General features: G+C 39.8%; 2 protein-coding genes across 44 annotated transcripts; one reads left to right on the top strand and one right to left on the bottom strand.

The window, feature by feature from the left end:
• Window positions 1-260: 260 nt before the first annotated feature.
• On the top strand, window positions 261-5,703 carry prg4b (proteoglycan 4b). Of its 43 annotated transcripts, none has more exons than XM_052586115.1 (15): window positions 262-502; window positions 863-979; window positions 1,140-1,262; window positions 1,706-1,792; window positions 1,919-1,960; window positions 2,269-2,547; window positions 2,656-2,709; window positions 2,872-2,925; window positions 2,980-3,252; window positions 3,437-3,520; window positions 3,721-3,857; window positions 3,979-4,132; window positions 4,249-4,350; window positions 4,676-4,801; window positions 5,170-5,703. In XM_052586115.1, the coding sequence occupies exons 1-15, from the start codon at window positions 439-441 to the stop codon at window positions 5,286-5,288; spliced, it is 1,815 nt and encodes a 604-aa protein (XP_052442075.1). In that variant the 5' UTR covers window positions 262-438; the 3' UTR covers window positions 5,289-5,703. The 43 variants fall into 43 exon arrangements, with proteins under 43 accessions (XP_052442065.1, XP_052442046.1, XP_052442075.1 ...); XM_052586111.1 differs by having other exon boundaries at window positions 2,269-2,601; XM_052586103.1 differs by lacking the exon at window positions 2,656-2,709 and adding an exon at window positions 2,710-2,763 and having other exon boundaries at window positions 2,269-2,655.
• Window positions 5,406-22,358, bottom strand: tprb (translocated promoter region b, nuclear basket protein). The gene is made up of 50 exons (XM_052586073.1): window positions 22,177-22,358; window positions 21,780-21,884; window positions 21,625-21,698; window positions 20,106-20,202; window positions 19,685-19,788; window positions 18,735-18,899; window positions 18,448-18,540; window positions 18,287-18,367; window positions 18,080-18,167; window positions 17,816-17,956; window positions 17,638-17,735; window positions 17,347-17,544; window positions 17,124-17,231; window positions 16,802-17,031; window positions 16,514-16,674; window positions 16,283-16,425; window positions 15,924-16,072; window positions 15,677-15,839; window positions 15,447-15,581; window positions 15,217-15,357; window positions 14,965-15,121; window positions 14,639-14,805; window positions 14,328-14,480; window positions 13,400-13,720; window positions 13,129-13,316; window positions 12,858-13,005; window positions 12,601-12,738; window positions 12,278-12,409; window positions 12,050-12,180; window positions 11,724-11,934; window positions 11,486-11,632; window positions 11,198-11,396; window positions 10,894-11,090; window positions 10,737-10,810; window positions 10,426-10,619; window positions 9,736-10,038; window positions 9,504-9,646; window positions 9,342-9,422; window positions 9,007-9,231; window positions 8,799-8,933; window positions 7,688-7,775; window positions 7,359-7,516; window positions 7,172-7,240; window positions 6,970-7,058; window positions 6,782-6,885; window positions 6,566-6,664; window positions 6,177-6,330; window positions 5,899-6,011; window positions 5,731-5,820; window positions 5,406-5,615 (listed from the first exon to the last, which is right to left on the bottom strand). The coding sequence occupies exons 1-50, from the start codon at window positions 22,325-22,327 to the stop codon at window positions 5,578-5,580; spliced, it is 7,071 nt and encodes a 2,356-aa protein (XP_052442033.1). The 5' UTR covers window positions 22,328-22,358; the 3' UTR covers window positions 5,406-5,577.
• Between the last annotated feature and the right edge of the window lie 736 nt (window positions 22,359-23,094).

Below are 23,094 nucleotides of genomic sequence, written 5' to 3'. Positions count from 1 at the left end.
TTATATTATTTAAAAGCCCTTGCTACGTACTGTAAGCTAACTGAGACTTGTTTTAGCACTTATATATCATTGCATTTTTGTTTTTGTTTTTGAGTGCTTCCACTGTCCTCATTTGTAAGTCGCTTTAGATAAAAGCGCCTGCTAAATGAATTAATGTAAACGTAAAAGTTTTTTCCCCATCTGGAAGTTGAAATGTTTTAATTGAAATAGTGTGTGTGATGTCACCCAGCGAACTTTGAGGGGAATGTGCAAGTCCGCTTGCCCAATATGTGAATCACCGCTCACCGTGCAAACGAGACGATTACTAATTCAGCACTGACTGTATAATTGGACCGACAGGGGAACACCAACGCACTCTGCCTCTCTATAAAGGTGAAGATCACTGCAGGTGAAAAAACAGAGGCTCTCTTACTGTTATTCCAACAGTGAACAACCGAGATGGCTACATATCTGTCCTTACTGCTGCTGTTTGCTTATGCCTCCACAGGCTCTTCAGATCCAAGTAAGTCAGCAAAATAGTGCTCAATATATACTGCCAATCAAATGTTTAGAATACATTTTTTGTTGTGTATAACATAATTAATAAAACATAATTATTCAAAACTTTGACCTACCTATCTTATCTATCTATCTATCTATCTATCTATCTATCTATCTATCTATCTATCTATCTATCTATCTTTTATTCTGTAAACATAACAGTTTTGCTCTAAAACATGAACTGATTTCTGTTGACTGTAAATGATTAACTCATTTTTTGTTGCATTTGTCTCTTTGTCTAAATGTGCATATGTGTTTCTAAGCACACTGAATTCTCAGTCAAAGTCTGTTCTCTCTAAACTAAACACTGTTCTCTGTCCAGGTAGCTGTAAGGGTCGTTGTGGAGCTGGCTACTACAGAGGAAGTTTGTGCCAGTGTGACTACGAGTGTCTGAGCTTAAATGAGTGCTGTTCGGACTTTACACAGTTTTGTACTACAAGTAGGGTTTCATATGCACTCTCTGGGGCTGTTTCTGTAATACTGGATTAGCATTTGATGTGAATGTCATAAGCACTGGTGTAGTCTATATTCTTTGTAACAGTTTGTAGAATAAATTTGGTAAAACTACATTGCTATTGCTACATTATTTCTGATCACAGGTGACTCTTGCAAAGGACGCTGTGGGGAGCCTTTTCATAGAAGCAATCCATGTCACTGTGATATTGACTGTGTCTCATACAAACAGTGCTGCCCTGATTATGAGAACATGTGCTTGGTGGAAGGTAATAATGTAAACTACAAAGTGTTTTTGTGTGTAGTAGATAAAGGACGTACAGCATATTTGAATCAAATAAATAAATGTTCACCGATAATGCTGCAAATGCATGTGTGGTTGTAAATAGGTTTGCAATAAATGAAACTAATTGTATGTTTTTGATGCAACTAACATACACTGATTGGCTGCAAAATCATTTAAACAGCATATCACACTTTGGGGTCAGATTGGATTTGTTTTTGAAAGAAATCTTTTATTCTCAAAATGACTTCATTTATTTGATCAAAATACAGTTAGAACAGTAATGTTATTAAATACTATTACAGTTAAAAAATTACTTTTTAAATACCAGCATTATTACTCTTCATGTTGCTGCTTAATATATATATATTTTTTGCATGCATCTAATCTTGCCCTGATTTTACGCTTATGTCTCTGTGACTGTCACAGATACTGCCTTAAAACCAAGAAAAACTGCCACCGCAGCTCAAAGGACTGCTAACTTATGCCTAAACATAAAGAATAAAAAGTCTACAGGTATAATTACTGTAGCTTTGTCACAAATAACCAAATAAAAGTGTACTGATCTTTTGCTTCATGTAACCTGATTTCATGGTAACAATACTCTTAAGGTATAGTTGTGATGTCTTTTTCTTTTTTTAGAAACCTCCAATGAGGACATGACCAATGATGAAGGGACTGGAGGTGAGTCTTTCTTTTTGACTCTCTTTTCCTGTAGGGCACTTGTTGAAAAAGTAATCATAAACTAGGTTACCTTGACATTTGATTATTTATGACAAAAGATAAAGCACATGACTATACAGCAGACAACATTTTTTATCTACTTGGTTTTCTTATGCCGAGGCAGAAACTTTAATAATCCCTAAAGATGAAAGTGAATCCATACCTTCTGAGGGCCTTGGTTGAGCAATAATAATCATAACCTTTATTTGTCAAATATGCAAAACACAGCAAAAAGCAAAATTTGTTCACAAAGATATGTTGATGATTAGAACCAACAGAAGGTCCTCCAAGCACAGAACCAACAGAAGATCCAGCAAGCCCAGAACCAACAGAAAGTCCTCCAAGCACAGAACCAACAGAAAGTCCTCCAAGCACAGAACCAACAGAAAGTCCTCCAAGCACAGAACCAACAGAAGTTCCATCAGGCACAGAACCAACAGAAGGTCCATCTGGTACTGAACCAACAGAATTTCCAACCGTGGAACCAATAGAAAGTCCATCAAGCACAGAACCAATAGAAGTTCCATCAAACGCAGAACCAACAGAAAGTCCATCAAGCACAGAACCAACAGAAGTTCCATCAAACGCAGAACCAACAGAAAGTCCATCAAGCACAGAACCAACAGAAGTTCCATCAACCGCAGAACCTACAGGAGGTCCTCCAAGCACAGCACCAACAGAAGTTTCATCAAGTGCAGAACCAACAGGAGGTCCTCCAAGCACAGCACCAACAGAAGTTTCTTCAAGTGCAGAACCAACAGGAGGTCCTCCAAGCACAGCACCAACAGAAATTTCTTCAAGTGCAGAACCAACAGGAGGTCCTCCAAGCATAGCACCAACAGAAATTTCTTCAAGTGCAGAACCAACAGGAGGTCCTCCAAGCACAGCACCAACAGAAGTTTCATCAAGTGCAGAACCAACAGGAGGTCCTCCAAGCACAGCACCAACAGATGTTTCTTCAAGTGCAGAACCAACAGGAGGTCCTCCAAGCATAGCACCAACAGAAATTCCATTAAGCGTAGAACCAACAGAAGCTCCTCTAAACACAGCACCAACAGAAGTTTCTTCAAGTGCAGAACCAACAGAATATTCTGTCAGTGAAATGACAACAAAGGCACAGAGTGAAGACCCAAAGGAATCGTCATCTCCCAGGGATCCTAGTGACATTATTCCAATCAAACCAACAGAAAAACCTCTTAAACCTATCTCAGAAAAGGATGGCAAAAAAGATAGTATTAAAGATTATCAAGCTGGTAAGAGCTTTCATGCTTTATAATTATTGTGTATTTATCGTTCATGCTTAATTATCAATTATTTTGTTTCCACTGAGAGCCTTCATGGTTTCCATCTGAACACTGTGCTGACGGGAACTAGTTATGTTTTTTATGTAATTTTAATACATCACTTCTTTTTTTTAAATTTTTTTTTTTTTTGCAGATGACTATGACTCTAACCTCTGCAGTGGGCGTCCAGTCAGTGGTTTGACTACTCTAAGAAATGGTACCATTGTGGTGTTCAGAGGTCAGTACCAGATGCACGCTTTATAGCAACACTATTTATTTTGGTTCAAAGCATTTAACCTTTTGAACAGAGTACAAAGAGAAAACAAAACAAAAAATTTAATTAAACAAAAAATTAAATGGAAAGTTCCAAAGTGTAGGGAACTGTGAACCCAGATGTTATTTGTGAATAAAATTCCACTTTCCCTTTCTTCTCTATAGGACATTATTTTTGGACACTGGACAAACAGAGAAATCCTGATCCTCCTCAGTTAATTACAAAGGTGTGGGGAATCCCATCTCCCATCGACTCGGTTTACACCCGCTGCAACTGCGAGGGCAAAACCTACTTCTTCAAGGTTGATGCATAGTCATTACGACAAAAGACTTAAACTCACTACAGACTGACAATCACAGAAAATTATAACTGAAGTGGTGCTTGACAACTCCTGATATGTCCTGTTTGTGCGTATTTCACAGGGAAGGAACTACTGGAGATTTGACAATGGTATGATGGATCCGGGCTTTCCCAAATCCATCAGCCAGGGCTTCGGACAGATTGGTCATATCACAGCTGCTTTATCTATACCTGAGTACAGAAGCAGAAAAGAGTCGGTAATCTTCTTCAGAAGAGGTAATAAATGGAAGAAAAATTTACATGTACATTGTGCAAGCACACTATGGGTGCCTGTTTTTATTAGGTTGGTGTAAGAGTCTGATGCTTCAAGAGTTTTAAATTGATTCCTGCAGGTGGAATGGCACAAAAGTACACATACCAGGTTACTCCAAACTGTGGAAAAGAGCCAAAATATCCTGCGTTTAGAGTGTGGACGAGAGCCAGACGACAAGCTGGTAAAGAATCACGTTTAAATTGAAAATAAGGCCATTTTTAAACAATACAGAATTACGTTGAATCACATTTAAAAAACAAAATATTTGTAAATTAGACAAAGGGAGAGGGGAAGGTTGTGTGCAGATAAGCATTTGTGCAAACATGTAGAAAAGTGAAAATACCATGTATAGTACTTCCTGGAACAGTTGTTTAAACAAGGCCTCAAACAGGGACATTTTGTTCCAGTTTAAGGCCCAACAGAGACCAGTTAAGTGACCTTAAACAGTTTAACGGAAACAGACCTTTGAGCTTTTTAGTTCATTTGAAGATTTCTTCTTTCCACAGTTTCAGCTCTGGGGCCAGTGATCAGTATCTCAAAGACCTGGAGAGGATTTCCGACCATAGTGACCTCAGCTGTGTCTGTTCCCTCAAGAGTGAAAGAGGGCTACAAGTATTACGTATTCTCTCAAAGTGAGTGTTATGTCATTCATTAAAACTGCTTCTGGACGCGATCCCAGCACGGTTTCAGGATACAGCTAATGAGTTCTCATGAGTTTTGTGGATGTCTGAATGTAGCTAAATTTGTCATGGATGGACAACTGAAAGCCAGGCTAATCACTTAACCAGTACTTTAGTATTATTTAGATTCTATTATAGTATTTATTAATATTCTGAATTAGCTTTTATGGATTTCCAAGTTTATACTTTAATATCTTTCAGTCGGTTGCAGCCAAAGCAAGGTTTCTAATTCTCTTAAATATTTCTTCTGATATTTGATATTTTTTTATTGATCAAAAACACTGCTCTAAATGTTGCATTTCTGTTCCTTTCTTTCACAGACAAGTATTACAGCATGAAAATGGAAAGAGAAAAACCAGTAATCCTAAAACCTGCTACTGGTCCAAAGGAAAACTTAGCAACCAGCTTCTTTAAATGCCCAGAAACCCAGAAAAACTGAATCATTCATGTTTTTCCCTCATGCCATATACTGTACATTTATATTTCTAGTGATGCACTTGTCTTAGGTGCAGTGGAAAACATTTCATGGCAAGACAGAATTATGGACAAAGAAAGATTTTCTTCAAAAAATGTTTATTATGGATGTACGGATGTAAAATCATTCAATTAATATTAATGGATTGCTCTGAGCATTAAACTAACAAACGAAGCTTAAAATACATAGCCTTAAAGCAGAACAAAGGTACGGTTGTGTTCTTTTGGAGAGAATGTGTTGCTCCAGAGCTGCTTCACCTGGCAAAACGTCCCCTCATACCTGTGACGCCATCTACAGCAAGCAAGGCAAGAAAAGCTGTTAAATCCACTGTATCATGGCTAAAAACTAAGTGTGTGAAAAAATAAAGATATCTGCCACAGTTGGAGAAAATTGTACATATTCTTACCTCTCCTTACAAAGCTCCTAGAACCACGACCAGCAGTCCACTGTCTCCCAGATCCCGTTCTGACTTTAGGAGGCTGAGAGCTGCTTGTGTCTGAGAGAGAGAAAAGACGTATTTGTGAAACCGATATGAGATATTGGAGGTTAGCATAATTTTAGTGTTTATTTTTACCTGCAGAACTAGATGAAGGTTCCTGGCTTGTGGAAGGCAGACTGGCCTCATCTGATGGCTGGGCTAGTTCCTCCGCCTCAGTCTGTGACACAGCCTCAAGTGAAGCCTCAGCACTGTAGAAATATTTATCAGGAGACAGTGATCTTAATATACACACACCTGCTACATTATGGAGTCAATGATCTTTCAATAAAATAACAAACGTCTTAAGGTACAACAATAGAAGTAAACTGTGATCCCAGTGTCTTGTGCGGGTTGATTTAAAGGCTCACGTTTACCTGTCTCCTGCGTCCATGAACATGTCGTCTCTCTCCTCCACTCCACTCGGGCCTGCAGGAGCACTAAGACTGGGTGTGGAGGTGCTCACCATGGGCACAGACTGAGAAGCATGCTCAATCGCTTCAGATGCCAAGGTTTCTGATAAAATTGTCACTGAATGGATAAAAAAAAAATAATATTATTTAACCAATTGTAAAATGGTAGAGGAGAATTAGGTATAAAATGGGGAAAATGTTTTTTTTTAATAGCTTGTCATCTCTCAGTTTGCCTCTGCCGCTAAATTCTCAGTAAATTAAACTGCACAAGTATCCACTGCATAATCCTGCACTTTTTTCCAAGATTGTTGTAAAATGATTTGGACTATTAGAATGCATGGGTTTGTTCGTACCTGGAGCGGAAATCTGTAGTGGGGTTGTGGGCACACTGCGGCCTCCTGACTCTTCCTCATGAGCTCCAAGGAAAACAGAACTGTCATACATGCCTAAACCTGCAGAACACACAGGAGGCAGCATTAAAAAGTGAACCAACCAACCAACATTTGACAGAAAGAGCAGTTCATGAACAGTCATTAGTCTGAAAAAGAATGTTAGGTAATGTGTGCTACCTTGTGACGCAAGCTGGCCGAGATCTGAGTGAGAGGAGCTGGTCTGTGGGAGATCATCCGAAGGACCAAAGCGAAATCGTGACACGCCTGCCACCTGTGGAGAACTTCATACAACAGAGAATACATCAGTCATTTGACTAAAAAAAATAAATACAACCACAGCAGAGTGTATAGGTAAAAACACATACTGGATAGCTTCAGCAAATCCGTCTGAGCGAGGAGGAGGAAGTGTAGGGGTACTAGGAACAATCCTGTCATCATCCTCATAGAAATGTTGCTGTTGGAAAGCCAAAGTAAAAAAAAAAAAAAAAAAAAGAATTTAAAAAAGGTTTAAAACCGCTCAGACACAAACGCACCACACAAACAAACCAAGAAAAAAAAGCAACTCACTGCACTACTGGCCATTCCAGAAGAAAGCTGGAGGCCTCGTCCCACTGACGGCCGTCGAACCGGGAGCCGCTACAGACACATGCAAGTTACTTTTTAAACACACATTCCTAGCAATGCCTAACAACAGAAAACTAAGAAAAAGCTCCTCAGGGTATGCCACTCAGTATACTGAGACCTGTGCACACACCTGGACTTGAGCAGGGGGTCCCAACTCTTGAGTAGGTGGGGCCAAGATGTTTAGACGAGGTGGAAGAGGATGCTGAGGTCTCCTGGGTGACTGGGGGTGAGGTCGAGGGGCAGAACTGGTGACAGGAGCTTCAAAAACATCCAATGTGCTAGTTTCAACTGAAACGTCACATACAGATGAAAGGAAATGAGAAAGTATTTTAAAACAACAAATTGACTTTATGAAACTTGACAACCTTAATACTGTTCACTGTAAATACATGGAAAGATCAACACAACGGACACAACCGTACGTCCTTTCAGACAGATGGTTAGGTCACGCTCACTTACAGCCTTGAGAATCTGCCATGCGTTGGGTGGAGTCGGTCGCTCCGAGACTTTCCTCTGTCTCAGTGCCTGGATCTGTGGGATCAGGGCCCTTGGAAAGGATGGTGTGGAAGAGAGGTAGAGCGGAAATTAGCAGGAAGAACATTTCTATTTAATTTCATGGGTATTTAATTTCGATTCATACATAAAAAGGGAACGTTTGTCTGAAGCAGAATGGATTTTAATGACGGTTATTCTCATAAATCATGTTTAAAGGCTGTTGAACCAGCTATTCATAAATACATTGCATAATGGCAAGTTGCGGTTGGATCATTAAAATGCCATGAGACAGCTCACATCGGAAACTTGTGCTTACATAAACATCTCTGATGTTCAGCCCAAATGTAGGTGCTTATGATGCACTAAAACCACTCACATCTACTAGGGTTGAGCAAATTGAATTAAAAGAACTGACTCAAAGGATGTTTAATTGGAATGATGGGAAAGAGAATTTACTGAACAACACTTTGATACTTTCTTTAGTCCAGCACAAGTATTGCAACAAAAACCATGCAGAGAAAATAATTTTAGACTAATTAAACAGTTCAAAACAATTTAAGGAAATTATATAATACTTTTATTCAATTCTTGATTAAAGTGAAAAAAGGATACAAAATATTTCTGTTCTTTTGATCGTTTTATTCAAAGAATTATAGTGTAACGATTTCATGACAGGAATAAATTACATACAGTAAAATAGAAAAGCTCTTAAAATTTTAATGTCTCACAATATTCCCATCTTCATTTAACAAATAAATGAAGACTTGGTGAACATACTTCATTAAAAAATAAATTAATGAATAACTTTTTTTTTACCAACCCAAACTTTTTAAATGATAATACGAATTTAAAACAATGTGTGCCATTTTAATAATTGATTAATAATAGGCCATCTAATGTTATGGGTAACAAAAAAAAATTAAAAAAACTAAGAATATATACATACAGCAGTTTTGTCTGATTTTACTCCTTAAAATTAAAATGATATCTTTTCATCCTGTCTGCTACCTTAATTTCAATTCAGAAATGTACATTCTCAGCTGAATTCTTATCGGTGCACATTTGTGGTGTGTACCTCGGTGTCATCCCCCTCGTAGGCCTCATTGCCATCTCTGCTTCCACTCCCTTCATTGCTCTCTTCTCCCTCTTCTCCAATACCGCCATCCTCCTCATCATCATCTTCCTCCTCTTCTTCCTCATCCTCATAATCCTAAAGTGGTAAACAGTTTATAATATGAAAGTATTAAACATCACTGAACTTCAGCTTCTGTGCAACTACATACCTGCTCCTCTTCCTCCTCCTCGTCCTCCTCCTCCTCCTCCTCAGATTCCTCTTCATGGTCTCCCTCACTATCAGTGTCACTAACAATGACTATGACGTGATGATCAGGCTCTTCCGGGCTTCGATGAGTTTCAGATGGATGGGGCAGAAGACGGTCTCCAGGGACAGACTGAGACGGTCCTGGTTCCTCATCCATATCTTCCAAAGTAGCGTAGCTCTCCAACTCCTTCACACAGATAGGCGCATATAAAGCACCCATTTCTATTGGTTTTACACTTATGCTGTCTGAATACAAGCAGGAAGTTCCTGTACACATCCTCTTGCCATTTCCATTACCTGTCCAGCGTCAGGAGCATCCTGGCTCTCACCCGGTACAACGCTCTCAGCCTCAGTGCTATCTTCAGCCAACATCTCTTCCTGCAATGTATAATTGTGTTTTATGTTGCGCACTGATTTAATTATTTAAAGCAACAACAACAAAAAGCAGTCTTGACTTACCTCTAGACCTACTCTATGAATGCGAACCCTCTTGCAAATGGGAGTGTCATTGGGCTCATCCTGAGACTGTGTGTCAGCAGACATGCTCTCTTGTTCCTCTTCACGAGGGCGTTTGCTCAAGGCACTACTAGAAGATGTGGACACTATAGGAGGAGTACACGTAAGAAATCATCTTTAGAGTGAGGTGCCGGAAACATGTTCAGCTAATTTGGTTGAGTATAAACAATATTACCTGCGCTGGCACTGCTTGTGCTAGCGGTGGCACTCCATATCCCTGTGGATGTAGAAAGAGGCCTGTCTAACTGCGAGTTTGGAAGCATTACAGCAGCTGGAGGTTCCTGATTGGATGGTTCAGCAGGGGGTTGGGTTTGTTGCTGGGTGGGCTGGATGAACGCAGTGGCCTGGCTCGGTTGTTGAACAGTCAGCAGAGGTTGAGCCAGGGTGGTCTGAACATTAGGGCTCGTGGACCGCACTGAACCACTGGCACTTCCATACACAGTCACATGCTCAAGCGGGCCCTCAGATGACTGCATTGCTGCAAGGTCAACGGGGAAAGAAAATTCATTTGTTTGCATAGTGTTATTGTTAAATAAGACTATTAAAACCATTTTTGTTAAATGAGACAAGTCAAATTAAACATGAAAATCTGATTTAGGATTTTTAACTAACAGAAACTGTTAAGTCACTTAAATTATTGAAATTAAAACTAAAGAAATATAATAATCTATTAACAATAATTAATATCTACTAAAAGACAATTGATGCAAAGCACATGAAATGGCCAAAAAAAATAAATAATCTAAAACTGAAAAAAGTGCTGGAATAAAAAGTTGGGTTACATTTTTTCATCACAAATATTTAATTTCAGTAAGTGTTTAATTAAAAAATGTGGGTAAAAAAATCCTCCAAGTCCAACACTTACGCTCTTGGCTCTCCTGCGTGGTGGGCATGACTGTGGCAGTGGGTGTAGGGGTGGGCACTGGGGCAGGAGTGATCATGGGTTTAATGCTGGCCCTTGGAGTGGATTTGTTTCCTGGAATGGCTGGAGGCTTGCTGGGGGTTGCTGCCAGTGGCGTGGGCTTTATGTTAGCAGTTGGGGGCTCTGAAGTGCTTGCACTATGAAAACAATGTAGAGAGCCCTGACTTGTAGAGAGGCTATTTTTGAATTTGCCAGACAATGATTACTAGTTAACTGGGTAGGTGAATGAAGCACCCCCTCTAAAAGCACTGTACCTTCCTCTTTCTGCCACTGGTGTGGACTTCAGAGAGATCTGTCGCTGTTCTGTTGTCCTTTGCGGTTCCTGAGTCTGAAAAGAGAAGAAAATCCATCAACACGTAAACATTTAAACTGATTCAGCTGTAAGTTTCCAATTGCATGACTATGTGTAACCTTGCTGGAGCCCTGCTCCGGAGGCTCATCTCTCTGTTCTCCATGTCTCTCCTGCTGCTCGCGGAGGTCACGCAGCTCCCTTTCCTGTCTGTTCAGACGGCCCTCATACTGAGACTTTAGTGCACTCACTCGCACTTCCAGTTCCTCTTTTTGTTGCTTCAGCTCCTCATTTTCTTTCTGGAGCTGACCTTTTACACCTGGGCGTAGAGGTCAGAGTGTCAAATAACAAAAGGAAAGAGCAAACCCGGACCACAAACCTCACTGTCAAAGTAACTAGTAGGGAAAAAACAGGGTCAATTCTTACCAGTAAGCTGGCTGATCTTCTGCTTAGCCATTACTATTGCCTTCTTGGTCCTCTCATCTCTTTCAGTCAGCTGCTGTTTGAGTCGCTCCTCCTGAGATGATTTCTCTTGAAGCTCCTGCCTGAGACGCATCAGCTCCACTTGTAGACGAGAGGCCTGTTCCTGGGCATTGTGTGCCTCTGTTTCCCGCTCTCCTACAGTCTGCAAACGACAAAAGAAAACTTACACCACAAGAATCATTTTTATAAAAAAGGATCATATAAAAACCTTAAACTAGGCACTAAACTTACTCTATTGAGATTCTCCAAATGGCCTTCCAGTTCTCTTGTCCTGTTCTCTGATTGGTTGAGTGACTCTTTGAGGGCCTGAAGTTCTTGAGCTGATGCCTGCTGTGCCTCTTGATCTTGAGCCGGTGCAGATGCTGCTGCAGCTACCAACTGCACAAAAACCCAATTAAATCAGACCTCCACTCAAAAACACACCTTTGTGATTAACAAACCACTTTCTTAGTCATAAACCCTGACGCACTTTGTCATATTCAACCTTGAGCTCTTCATACTGGGTTTTGTAACGTCGACCAATCTTTTTAACTTGTGTGATGGTTTTTAGTTTCTCCTGGATGTCCAGATTTTTGGCCTCCTGGTCTTTCTTCAGGTTGTCCCTCTCCGCCATCACCTTCCCCAAGTTCTCCCTTAGGTTCTGCACCTGAGACTGCATCGTAGTCAAAGAGGCACTGTTCCTGCAGAGAGCAAGAAAAAAAGCGACATTCATAAAATAGCCAAGACAAGAATGAAAAGATGTTTTTTGCCAGTGAAACTTTGGTGTATCCAGTGTAGGTAGGGAACTGCTTAAACCTGGAAGCTTCAGCTTTGAGCCGACTAGTCTCCTCGACGAGCTGCTGGATGCGTTTGAGATGCGCTTCCCTCTCAGAGTGCAGCCGCTTGTACTCTTCTGGGTCAGTATCCTTCTGCTGGCTCACCAGATGCTAAACACCATAAGAAAGTGATGACCCAGTAATTTTCACCAATGACAAATACATTGTTTTTGAAGACAACACCTCAAAATACACACAAACTTCAGACCTGAGTGCGAGCTTTCCAGCGTTTGATATCTTCTTCCAGAAGCTTCTTCTCTGCCTGTAGCATACCACTCTTCTCACTCAGCTCTGCATTGGACTCCTGCATGGGCAAGATGTCTGACTCCAGTTTACGCACCTTTGAAGCAAAACAGAGTATGTTATCCTCTTTAAGCAAATACATTACTTTTTATTCAATTTTTCAAGAGTATATAGTATATACATTTTTTACGTATTAAGTAGCATACATGCATAATTAAGCAGTAAAAGCAGTAAAATCAGTATTTCAGCTAGCAAATATAACTGTTGACTATTGTTTCGGTGGCTTGCCTTGGCTTGAGTATCCTGCAGCTCCTGTTCCAGTTTCTTTTTTTCCTCCCTCAGCATCTTATTAGTCTCCATTAGCACATTCATGGTCTCTGTTTTCTTCATCAGCTCATCATGCTGGGTCAGTGTCTTTGATGTCACCTTTAAAAAAAATAAACACAAGCTGAGTAACAGGTACAGGCAAAAGGAAAGTACAGGGCTAGTAACTAGTACAGTTGATCGGTAACAAAACGGTGTGCATCTGGGTTCTCCAAACCCACCTGCATCTTCTCTCTCTCTGCATTCAGACTCTCCTGCACATCCTTCAGTTCTCTCTCCAGATGTTCCACTCTCAGCCTGTGCCTCAAACTCTCACCCTGGACCACCTCAAACCGGGACTCTGCAATTTCCTTCTCCCGCCGCACAAATCTGAAAACCATGAAGAAATGAAAGACTGCCATGAAGAAAAAAAAAAACCCTCCTTGACAGATTTTCTTTGCAAAATTATAAAATCACTGAAATTGATAACATAAAGGGAGAAAAAAAAAAGACCTTAGGATCTCCAGGAGCTGCTCCTGAGACTTGCCCTCCTCTGTCAGAGAGACGTTGAGTGGACTCTCGCTGGTGGCTCGCTGCAGCTGACTGGCCATTTGTCCACTCAGAGTCTGTATCTGCTCATGAAGGAGTGTGTTCTGACTTTGCAGATCCTCACAGCGAGACTCTAACTTAGACTGCTCCTCCTGATGTGGAAAGAGAAACAAAAAGACTGAGAAAATGCTATTACTACTTCCATAAAAGCAGTTTGTTTAACGATTTTCTTTACCTTGAGAATCTTCTCTTGCTCCTCCCAAGAAACCCGAGCCTCTAGAAGCTGTGCACTGGTGCTCTGAACCTTCTCCTCCAGCTGCTGTCGGAGATGAGCTGCCTGCAGAGTCTGTGCTTTGGCAGCCTGCAGTGCTTCCACATCAGCTGCATGCAGCAACATCTCCCTCTCATACTTATCCTGTGCCTCGGATGCCATCTTAGCCTGCTCCCGACTGTCCAGGATGGCCTGCTGTTCCTGTGCAGTAGCAACAGCCGCTCTTTCCAGGACGCTCTGGTGCTCTGCCTGCAGGCTGCTTAGAGATTTCTTCAGCTCATTCAACTAGGATAAAGGATAAAGAAATACATCAAATTCTGCCTCTTAAAAAAAAAAAAAAAAAAAAAAAATTCACAATACTACTGTGTTAGAATTGATAAAAATAATTTATTATAGAAAGTGAACACCCATTCCCACCCTGGTAAACAACACTGAACTACTGTGATGTCTAGACTCTGTTTTCAATCTTTTAGATGCAGTGAAGCCCCAAATATGATCATCCTAATGCAATGGACCCCACCTTACAATTTAAAAAGCAGCCATTTATTTATACTTATAGCATAAAATCTTTTCTTTATTTTTTTGTACATTATATAACACTCACTATAATACTCTACTGTTCGATGCATTTTTTTTAATCAAAATTATTTCGAAAATTTTATTAGAGTAATCTTTGTTGGGAGTAATCAATTTTTGACTAAAATTGACCATGGAACCCCAAAACTCCTTTGAGACCCCCAAAGAACTAAGTTTGAAAACCCAAACAGTTCTAGTACGAGATACCTTGAATAACATTTGTGGACTTTGGGAAAAAGTAAAAGAAAAGAAAGTGTAGAATGTGCTCTTTAAATCAGAAAGGTTAAAGATCTAGTGAGTAGAGGGAATTCAATACCTCTTGCTCCACAGCAGCAACAGCTTTGCATTTCTCTTCTAGCAAACTCTGCTTCTCCTTGTCTGATTCCAGAAGTTTCTGCTCCAGCTGTTTATACTCTTCCTGAGCCGCCTCCACCTGGGTTTGCACCGATGATCGCACCTGCTCAGTTACCTAAAAGTGTAAAGAGAGAAGAATGTATTTTTTACCAAATAAAAACATCAAAATTAACTCAATTAAAATGTCCTCCATTCATGTTGATCTTTATTTTTATGGAATGTAATGGGTGTTACAGTGAAGCATATTATAGTGATTTTTATCATGCCACACACCTGTTTCTCTTTATCCAGGGACTCCTCTAAGCTAAGACTCATGGCCTTGTACTGTTCCATGCTTGCAGTAGTGTTCTTCAGTTGTTCAGCCAGCTCTTCTACCTTGCTCTCAGCCTGCTTGAGCTGAGCACGCAGAGCCTCCATATCACCTTCACTGCCCTGCAGACCTGGAGAGAAAGAACAGCAACAACTTCACAGATGGCCTTTTCCATCAACAATGCTCTGGCCTTTATAGCTAATGAGGTGGAGCAACTAAACATGAAGCAAAAACTAAATATTAGAAGAGCTATGATACGATAAGGGCTTAATCATGAGCAGTCTCTCACCTGAATGTACTGTGGGGGACACCAGCCGACTCTCCCTGCTACTCATCTGCAGCTTTAGATTGTTAAGCTCATGTTGGGCAGCACTAAGCTGCTCTCTTGTCCTGTGGTACTGGGAAATCTGTGTTTCCAGCTGCTTCTTAACATCCATCAGCTGTATCTATGATGCAAAAAAACATCAAAGGGAAATAAATGAGCCAAACAGGGGAAAATAAGAGCGAGAAGAGCAAAAAAAAAAAAAAATGTGGCCCTTACATCTTGATTGCGTGCCAGAAGGTGCTTCTGTTCCACCTCATTCTCAAGTCTCTTCTGGAGCTGAGCAATCTCTCTCTCCTGCTTCTCAATCTGAGCCGTCAGCCGCTGTCTGGTCTCGGTCTCAGAGCGCTCTAGAGTTGCCTAGAAAATTAATTTATAGACACACTAAGTTCTCAAAACATCCTTTTGGAGGCTTAGATTATTTGTTATTTCTTAAAAGCATTTGTCACCTGTATTGATTTGAGGTTGGTCAGCAGCATGTTTTGCCCAAGCTGTTGGGCCTGGAAGGACTCTTTCTCCTGGGTAAGTCTGATCTCCACCATCTTCAACATGTCTCTCTCTTTACGCAGGTTCACCGTTTCAGACTGAAATAGAGACACAGATGATTACTTCAATTTAGACTGAACTCTTGGACTGAACAGAGACACCTGCACTTGAGTGAATGAAACGATTAAGACACCTCAGCAATGGAGAGTTTCTCAGCTGCTGCTCGGAGGTCCTGGTTGAGGGTGTGTATGGTCTGTTCGCTCTGCTGAATTGCTGCAGCCTGTTTCTGACTCTTCTCATTCAGAGATGCAATCTCCTTACGGTAGCCCTCTACATTATCCTGGAGCATCTCATACCTGACAAACACCACATAAAATAAATTAAAGATTCTATATTTGAGAAAACCATGAGGACCAAAAGAACTGTATCCACACGGATACCGTTTGGAGGTGAACTCCAGCTGTGTGGAGATCTTGGTGTTTTCAGAGCGGAGTTCAGTCACTTGATCCTGGAGTTTCTCGCTTTGCTCAGTCAGGGCTTTTTCAGACTCTGTTTTTTCCTTTTTATAGGTCACAAAGATTTCCTGAAGCTGATCAAAACACAGGAATAATACACAAACATGAGTTATATTTAAAAAAAACATCTAATAGACAAAAGTAAAAAAAATTAAAATTCACACTTTTTTTTACTGCATTAACGAATTCTTAAAAGAAAAGCATTTTTATTAATGATGCTCTTAGTCTCAGTGTCACTGATGGAAAAAATGCTACGAGTGGATAGCCCGCTCCACCCTGCCAACCTGCTTCAGTGCAGCCTTGGCCTCTACTGACTCAGTGGATTCCATCACAGTGGCAACCAGTCCTGTAGGGGTGGCTGCAGTGGGTGTGACGGCTGGAGAACGACGGGGGGTGGAGGTCAGCATAAGCTCCTCATTACCAGCACCTGTCACAGTAAGTTTATTAAACTGTTCAATCATCATCATCGAAAAACCTAGCAATAAAGACTAGAACAACCAACTAAATATAATTACCCTGTGGGAAGGTGACTCCAGTGGCCTGGGTCAGAAGCATGCGGAACATATCCCTTTGTCGTGCCACAGCATCAACCTTCTGCAGATCCTGAGATCTCTTTTCCTTTAGCTGCTCCAACTCATGCTGAAGCTCCTCAAGATATTTCTCCACCTCACTCCGTCTAAACACACAATGAGAATTTTGCTTTCTCAGTCCATATTTAATATGATATTAACTTGACAGATCCACTTAAACCTCACACACACACACACACACACACACACACACACACACACACACACACTCACTTCATGGTGTCTCCGTCCATCTCATCCTTTTCCTTGTCCTCACTGAGATCTCTTAGTGCCACCAGGAGTCGCTGGTTCTGCTGCTGCAGCTCTTCAACGCTGCGGAAGGTGACCAGGTGTTGAGAAATCACCTCTGATGTGCTGCTCACATCCGCAGAACACACCTCATCCTCCTCACGCATCACATGGTTACCACGCGCTTCCTCCAGCTCAATAAGCAGGACTCGCACCTGAGATAGTTATGTTAAAAGAACATAATTTTTGATTAATTGTTTACTCTCCCGTAAGTGACTGAAGCCTCAGCTGTGCCATCAGGCCTCACCTGTTGAGACATGTCAGCCAGCTGCACCTCAAACCTCTGGTTATCTCTCTCCAACACAGATGCACGTTTGTTGCTTTCATCTGCTTCTTTCTGCAGGCGGTGGAGTTCCTGAAAAATCCAAGAATAATCATTTTTAGATTTGTTGTGTGTCATTAAGCAGCATTCACTGGCAGTGTGACGCGGAATAAGGTTTTGAATTTCTACAAGACTCTACGGTCCTCACCGTGACAGTTTGCTCTAATTTAGCAGAGAGACTGGAAACAGACTTTTGCAAGCGCTCATACTCCTCTCTCTGTCTCTTCAGGATGGGCGCCTTTGCTTCCATCTCCTGCACAATGTCATCCAGGTACTTGTGCAGTCGTTTGTTCTCCAGTTTCTCTCGTTGTAGCTGTTCTTGGGTCTCAACATAAGCTGTATATATCTACACAAAATAGCAGGTGGTATATTAAAACTGAAAAAGCTTCGTGAATAAGAACAATGCACTTACATCACAAATCAGAATGCAGGTCAGTACCTCTGTAAGTTTCATGCCTGGTTTGATGATTTTGGCTACTGCAGCTGCTGTGGGAGACATTGTGGTCACCTGCTCCTCTGAAAGAATTGAAGCAGTTCCTGGAAAGACAAAAAAGGCATCAAATTTACAAATACTAATTCACATGCTAGAGGTTAAGGAACTAATTGGCGATGCTAACCTCTGTGTTTGGCATCAGACAGCAGCTCATTTGCATTGTCCAGCTCTTTCTCTTGGCTGCTTATTTTCTCTTTCAGTTCAGTGATTTCTTTGTCCTTACAACTCTCCAGCTCTGCCATCTTCACTTCCAGAGCTTTATGTGCTGTTCAGAGCAGATAAGATGTTATCACAGAAATATGTAAAAACACAAAGCATCAGTGTTAGTTTTCTTAAACAGTACTCAAGGCTGTCAACATGCATGTCTCTGGCCAGGAGAGTGGCTTACCTTCTCCAGCCTCTTTAAGCAGCTTGTGAAGTTCATCAACAGCTCTGCTGAGCTCCTCACTCTTGGCCTCTGCATCAGCTGCAGCTCCCTGTGAATCATCAACAGAATTTAGAACTTACAAATATTACTTGGATGATTATTGTAATATTCTGATTTATGCTTTCCTTGAAATTATACATTTCAATTCATAAAGTAATAAAAACTTACCTTATACAAATTTGAGAGTTTGATGTTGGCATTGAGCTCATTACTGAACTTCTCCTCCAAACTGGCTTGCTGTTGCTTTGCCTAAAAGCACAACACAGATTATAAAGAATTGTGAAACACCATTCAGCGGATAACTTCAGCGATGGATTACAATGGCTAACCTCTCTCATCTTGGTGATCATCTCCTCTGCTTGCCTCTGAAGTTTCTCATTGGACGCCTTCAGACTGGTGACTTGATCTTGGAGGCGGGCGATCTACAAAAGGTACAGAGAAATTAGCACAGGGACTAAGAGCTTAAATAACACATTTCTAAGCAGATCACAGAATATTCATGAGGAATTAAAATACACACACACACACATATATATATATATATATATATATATATATATATATATATATATATATTTATTTATATATATGTATGAAAAAAAGGTTTTGGCAATACTTTATCCTCCTTGTTATTAAGGTTGATTTGGAGCTCCAGGATTTCACTGCCTTTCTGCCGGGAAAGAGACAGCAGCTCTTCACTCTTGGCCTTGAGCTCAGTATTCAGCCAGGTCACCTGATTCTGGAGTAGATCTTTCTCCTGCTCCATTCGTTTCTCTTTATACTGGAAAATTAACAGTGCCAGCATATCAAAAATCAGTGTTTAGGAGCCTGGTATAAAAACCAGAGATGCAAACAGGTACGAGGGGAAAAAGGTGAGAACCAGGTGCATGCTCCACATGGATATTTGTTTAAGATATTTGTTTTACATGCTCATTTGCAGTTACTTTAAGTTATTTGTAAAAATATTATCACCGGATACGTCACAAATGTAACATTTCACACAACAAAAAAATAACATCTTGTTGCAAAATAAAAAAAAAAAAAATTTAAATTGAATATATTTGGTCAAAATCCCATGTTATAAAAGATGAAGTGCTATGCAGGCCATTTAAGACAATATCGACTGATTTGACAGCAATGCTGACCTAAAATGCAAAATTTTACCTTCATCATTCCCACATATCAGACTTCAAATACATAACATATTTCCCTTTTTAGGCATGGTTTAGTAAAGAAAATACTATACAAAACTTACTAGCAGTTGCCAAGTGGCTATCAGCCAATTCCAATACAAATAAGACCAGTACACTTTTTCCTAAACTGAATATAAAAAGTTATGACCAGAGTTCAGCTGGCTCCAGTTTTTTTTATTTACCCTTGTAAGATCACAAGGTAAAGAGAATCTATGAAAAATGCAAGTGTGTTATAAATAAAAAACTGTGGATGACAAATGCATCAAGATAAAAGGTTCAATATTAAATTAAATTGTCAATATTGGTGAAGAAAATGATAAAGGTATCAGATCAATGCATTTGTATGAAAATATTTGATTTCATTAAATGTTACCTTGATTGAGACCTCAGTAGATTCTGATTCATCCAGCTTGAGCTGAAGCTGCATCTTCTCTGAACTGACTTCCACCAATCTATCATTAAGACGCTTTAGGTCCTCTATAAAAAATAAAAAAAGAAGAAATTTAAGAAATACAACTCCGACTTTATCAGAAGTGACAGGAATCACATTTCTGACAATACAAAAAATATATAGATTACAAATAAATTCTGTTTGATTTAACTTCCTTTTCAGCAAACACTGAAAAATGATTTTATGACAATATTTGGCAGCACAAATTTGTATTTTGGCCATTTGTCTTTTTTTACTGTATTTTTGTTAAAACAGTGTAGGTGAACAAAGCAAAACCTGCATATTCCAAATAATCTGTGAAAATGTTGCTATTAATTGTAATAAAAGAAAGCTTATTAAATACCGCTTTGCTGTTCCATCTCCTGGGATCTCCTTTCCAATGTCCGTACAAGCTCTCGTTTTTCGGCCTCGAGCTCATCTTTGGCTTTGGAAAGTTCATTCTGCACAAAGGCGGCACAATTTCACCTCTTCAATATCACAAAATTCAAGACACGACACAGATGTTCTCTATCAGACTGTTATATGCGCTCTCATTTAGGGGTGGGCGATATCTCGATATTTAAAATATATCGAGATATTTTTTAAACACGATATGGATTTTGACATATCGTATATATCGATATATTGTTTATATTCTGATTCCGCCACTTTGCTTGTTTGCCTTCCCTGTGCTGTGCTCGCCCCCGCTCGCTAGCCCCCCGCCTCTTTGCTTTTGTCCCTTCTCACCTCGCGTGTAGAGAACTAGTCAAAAAAAAAAGACAACTGGCTCCATTATATGGAGATACTTCAGTTTTAAGGCGTAGGGCGAACGGCAGGCAGATGTCTACTGTAGGGCCCAATGAAACGCGGACGGAATCGCGGAATCCAGTCATAAAAATGGAATTTACAGTTTAACGCGGAATGTCACGGAATTGGTCAAATTTTAAATGAATTAATCAAAAGTCGGTCATGCACTTACATCAAATCGCGAAATGGACTAATATCTGCAAATATTAACCCGGAAAAGTCTATTTAAATATGAATCCTGCATGTTCTGCGTGTCTGTGTCAACGAATGGAGCAGAAGCGCGTCTTCATTCATTAAACACGGAAGCTTGCATAACGCTCGCGCTGATTTCATTGTCTTTCCTCTCTCTAAATAAAGACGTGAACACATGAGGAACATCTCCAGAACTGCACAGAGTCACTTCATGAGCATCTGACCGTCTGATTTGAGTAAAACTACCCTCATATATCACATCATAGACTGTAGTATCACATACACAGAACTGTAAAGGTAAACCCGTCAAAATAAAAGTATTTGACAGAAATCTATCACTATTGTTCAGCAGAATGTACATAGCCCACTACTACTACTATTAAAATGAAACGAACATAATTTTATAAGGAATAATCACACAACATTTCTCCCATGTTTTATTTTTAATAGTAAATCCCCTTTGTTTACAAAAAAATAAAGTTTGCTTAATTTTAAATAATTAAAAGATAAATTAAATGAATGTTTTATGGCTTCATTTGATAATCAGAAAAATGTAAATACACAGAATTTCTGACGGGAAAAAAACATTTCACATAAGGCTATTTTAAGAATTGTTTTTAACTAATTAAGTTGTTTTTATGCATTTAAATAATTGCACATGCTAAAACACAGAATTAGGTAACAATAAAACATATGGTGAAGAAAAAAATAAAATGTTTCATAGGCCCCTTAACATGTAATATTTGCCATATTTGTTTTTGCAGTAGTTTTTTGGGGGTTATTTTTCCTGTAAAGATATCGAGATATATATCGTATATCGAGATATAGCAAAATATATCGAGATATATTTTTTGCTCCATATCGCCCAGCCCTACTCTCATTACCTGAAGTGATTCTAGTTTGGTGTATGAAGCCACTTTCTCATTATTTGTCTCTCGTAAGCATTTCAGCTCATCCTCTGTAAAAAGACAAGTACAAATACAACATTAAGTTTTCTATTTTTAATCAAATAAGAGCTGTTTGACTCCGACATCCTTACCCAGTTTGCAGTACTCTTCTTTCAGTTTCTGATGCTCTTGAGTCTGGGAGACAAACTGAGCCTGACTCTCTGCAAACTTCTTCTCGATGTCAAAATACTGTTGTTCTATATATGAGAGAGAGAGAGAGAGAGAGAGAGAGAGAGAGAGAGAGAGATTAAACTTAACAGAAAGCCTAAATATCCACACAAACATGTATATGGTAATATAAACAGAAAACGTTTTCTGTTAAAATGAATACGTATTCAGTAACTTAAAAAAAAATGAAAACCTATTCAGTAATTTGAAACAGTTTGCAGAACAATATGCTCAAGGGGAAATACAGTTTAAATACGATAATGAAACCCAGGCCTCCTTCGCGGCTATTCGCCGTTTACTAATTAAAACAGCAAACCTTACCATTATCCACACGATATTGCTCCTGTTGTGCCTTCAGACAATCAACTTCACATTGCTGTTCAGAAATATACTTCTCTAATTTAGACAAGACAGTTTTGGGGAGTTTTGATATCTCCGACCGCTCCAACATCTGCTGCAGCACATCCGCCATTTTTTCGTTGCAATAACTCCGCCTCCTCTGCGTCAAACGTAAACGTGCTTATTACCATTTCCTGTTGTCGAAAAAAACGCCCGTCAGGTGGCGCTCAGCAGCTTATCTTTTCTTTTACTGTCTATGGCTTATCCCAACCAAATCGCCAAGAACCGCTTTAGAAATTCAAGTAATTTAAAGAGATATTTGTACACTATAACATTATAATCATTTAAACGTCTTCAAATTCCAAAACGCGTGAAATACAAAAGAAAATTTATATTGTAGGTTCTAGCACGTTCTAATAATTACAAACGACTGTGATTGGTTGAGGCTGACTGGAGATGAAAAAAGTAACGCTGGATCGTTGACACTTGATTACTAATAAACAATAGATTATGTACATTCATAGAAACAAAACAAAGCTATTAAGTATGTACATTCATCAAGAGGCAGCTCGGTTCTTGCAAATAAGCGGACACAAGAGGGAGATGTGGTATCACACATGCACTGTCGACTCGATTCAGAGTGAGAGGGATGCCAAGACCGCGTTTTTACCACGGTTTTAAGCGACCCCCATAACGTGATATTTAGCCCCTAGAATGCAAATATTACCAGGAGATGCCCAGAAAAACAAAACTGTATTTTAAACCGCGAATTATTTGCGGGGATCCTCCTTAAAGCATGATTGGGCTTGTTTTGAGAAGCAATTGGGCGGGTTTTGTTGTGAAAACCTGGCAACCCTGATGGATGGTTGAATAAAAGTGTGACGTGGGCAATCTTTTTTG

This window comes from Carassius gibelio, chromosome B20, assembly GCF_023724105.1.
Source record: "Carassius gibelio isolate Cgi1373 ecotype wild population from Czech Republic chromosome B20, carGib1.2-hapl.c, whole genome shotgun sequence".
NCBI classification, from domain to species: Eukaryota; Metazoa; Chordata; class Actinopteri; order Cypriniformes; family Cyprinidae; genus Carassius; species Carassius gibelio.
Note: the sequence above shows the minus strand (reverse complement) of the source record. Positions and strands in the feature narration are given on the sequence as shown.